The following is a 2,652-nucleotide window of genomic DNA, read 5'->3' on the forward strand; positions in this document are numbered from 1 at the left end:
TACCTGTGTCCCAGAAGTTAAGACATGATGAATTTATGGACTGTGTGAATTTTTCAGGCTGTTTTCAGAATAGGAGGTTCTTCAAACTGATGCAAATTGATTATGACCTAACTATTCTGTATAATAGTATATATATCCAAACTGACATCCTGTCTACCATTGTGCTTACTTATTAGGTTGAGTAGGTTTTAAAATAAATAAATAAAAATAATGAAATAGAAAAAAAATAAATAAAATGAAACATAATCTTACAAAGTATATTTGAGAAGGAGGGCAGCACTTTCAAAAATGTGAAAACTGAATCTATGTACAAAGGGAGTTTATTATTAGGAAAACACCTTGAAATGAATCTAAATAAAACAACCAGACATGAAATCATTAAATTCAGTTTGTCAAAATTGTTTGAATTGTAATTTGACTGCAGCTATAGAAGATATGTATATTCTAAGATCTTGATTTGTACACCATGGGTGGTAAGCTCATAAAAATATTTATGACATGCATAAAATATGTATGCATGAGTAACAAACATTTCTATTTTTGTGAATTCTTACATAATTATGTGACCTGAGCTTCCAGACTGTCTTCCAGAATGGGAGAGACAAATATAGAACAAATGAGACAGACAAATATAGTTCCTCCAGAGGAACTTCTGGAGGTCGTATCATTAAAGAAAACATGAAAATTTGATGAAAAATTCATGATCAATTTTATTAAAATACCCATTTAAAACCAGAGATAGTACTGGGGAAATTATATATGAAAAGCTAAGTTCGGTTTCCATCTTTCCTGCCCACTCTTCTGATAACAAGTCCTTGAAGGAGTTGAAACTGATAAAAACAGGAGAGATCCAAGACACAGGTCACACACGGTGTCCTATCCCTGGAAGAGGAATATGGAAGTGAGTGCCTCCGTGGAAAAATTTAGAGACAAAGAACATGCCAAGCGCAGCAGGCATGGAGCAAGAACATGGTGGGCAGAAGGCTGGAAGAACCAGCCCACTCATCTATGTCAGCCTTGCTTATCTCTTCTCTGTCCTCGCCCTTCTGCGGGAATACACTGCCCATACTCAAAGCGCTTCTTCTTCAGTATGCAACACTCATTTGCAAAGGGATTCTCCTACATCCTGCCTGGGTTTAATTTCTCCAACTATTTTTATTTCAGTTATTATGAATGCATATTAGTTATTAAGAAAGACTAAGTGGGTGCTCTTCTAAAAACATTACTTACATATGAACACAACCATAACTGAAATAGGAGTATAGACGGTCAACTAGAATGAACTCCTTTTCTTCTCTTTAGGATTACTTTGGACATCGCTACCCACTTAATCCATCTCTCAATATCCCATATGGCTCATGGAATGATAATTTGCCACCTTTTCTTTTGCCTCCTATTGACAATCACCAAGGAAATACCATCGCCAAATTCCCCGGAAATTCTGAGCTTGAAAGAGGGCTATCTCCATACCCCTGGATTCTAACTTCTAAAGTTCACTATGCCTTCCAAAACCCTAACTATCCCTCGGATACCTCAATGAATGGTCCCACAGTATCGGCTCCTCTCCCTCCTCCCCCACCCCCTCCTCCCAGGCCATATCCCTTTGTCATACCGCCAAAGATTTCTGTTTCACCCTTTACAGCAGAGCCTGGCGCAGCGGCAGCGCTGGCAGTGCCTCCCGTAGGCGAGGCTATGGTACCTGAGTTCTCTGTGGATAAAACTATTTCAGGCTTGCCTACTGCAGTCAAATTTGGACCACCCCTACCACTTCCCGAACACAAAGCTCCCGCACCTGAGCCTGTACCAGCCCAATTTGCTGCTCCTGAACCTGCTGCAGCCCAGTTTGCTCTTGAATCTATTGGGATAGCTGAGCCTGCTGCAGGCCACCCAATAGCACCCGAACCCCCTCCACTACCGTCTGTGGCTGCAGCCCAGCTTATACCAGCAGAACCCACTCCAGGCCAGTCTGCTGAAAACAAAGCTGCCTCAGGAGAGCCTGCGGTAGCCCAGGCTATACCGCAGGTTGAGCCTGCTGTAGGTCCTGCTGCTGAAGTCAGGCCTCCTGCCCTTGAGCCTACTGGAGGTCTACTTCCTCCGGCTGAACTTATTGTGAGCCAGTCTGCTGTGGGAAAACCTTTTACATCTGAGTCTACTGAAGTGAAACCCGAGGGAGTGGAACCTGTGGAGGCCAAATCTGGTAGCCAAGAACCTCTGCCTTCTGTTTTGTACCAGGTGGGTTACCTCCTTTGTCGCTGAGTGCGTGGGGCTTGTAGAAGGGAAGACACAACTTCTGTACAAGAAACACACCTGTGCCAGGATTAAGAGCTGCTGTTTTAGTAGACAGTTAGTCGATACATATTGAAAGTGTATAAGGAATTTCCATATACCCATATAAAAAATTTCAGAATTCGAATATTTGAATATATCTACTAGAACGCACCCCAATGCTTCTTGTTTCCTCTCACGTCTTCTCATATCTCACATCTTTGATAAACTGTCTGTTAGATGAAAATGATGAGCTGGTGCCAGAGAGATAGCTCAGTGGTTAAGAACACTTATTCTTGTAGAAGACCCAGGTTCAATTCCCAGCACTCACATGAAAGCTCCCATCCTTATGTAACTCTAGTTCCACGGGACCCAGCATCCTTTTCG

General features: G+C 42.2%; 1 protein-coding gene across 1 annotated transcript in view; it reads left to right on the plus strand.

Moving 5' to 3' along the window:
* The window catches only part of Prr27 (proline rich 27), a 7,584-nt gene extending 5,328 nt beyond the window's left edge, over window positions 1–2,256 (plus strand). The window contains exon 4 of the mRNA XM_005359600.1: window positions 1,303–2,256. Within this exon, the coding sequence (XP_005359657.1) occupies window positions 1,303–2,256 (954 nt within the window). The remainder of the gene's footprint in view (window positions 1–1,302) is intronic.
* The last annotated feature ends 396 nt before the right edge of the window (window positions 2,257–2,652 follow it).

The sequence above is a fragment of the Microtus ochrogaster genome, linkage group LG1 (assembly GCF_000317375.1).
Source record: "Microtus ochrogaster isolate Prairie Vole_2 linkage group LG1, MicOch1.0, whole genome shotgun sequence".
Classification (NCBI taxonomy): Eukaryota; Metazoa; Chordata; class Mammalia; order Rodentia; family Cricetidae; genus Microtus; species Microtus ochrogaster.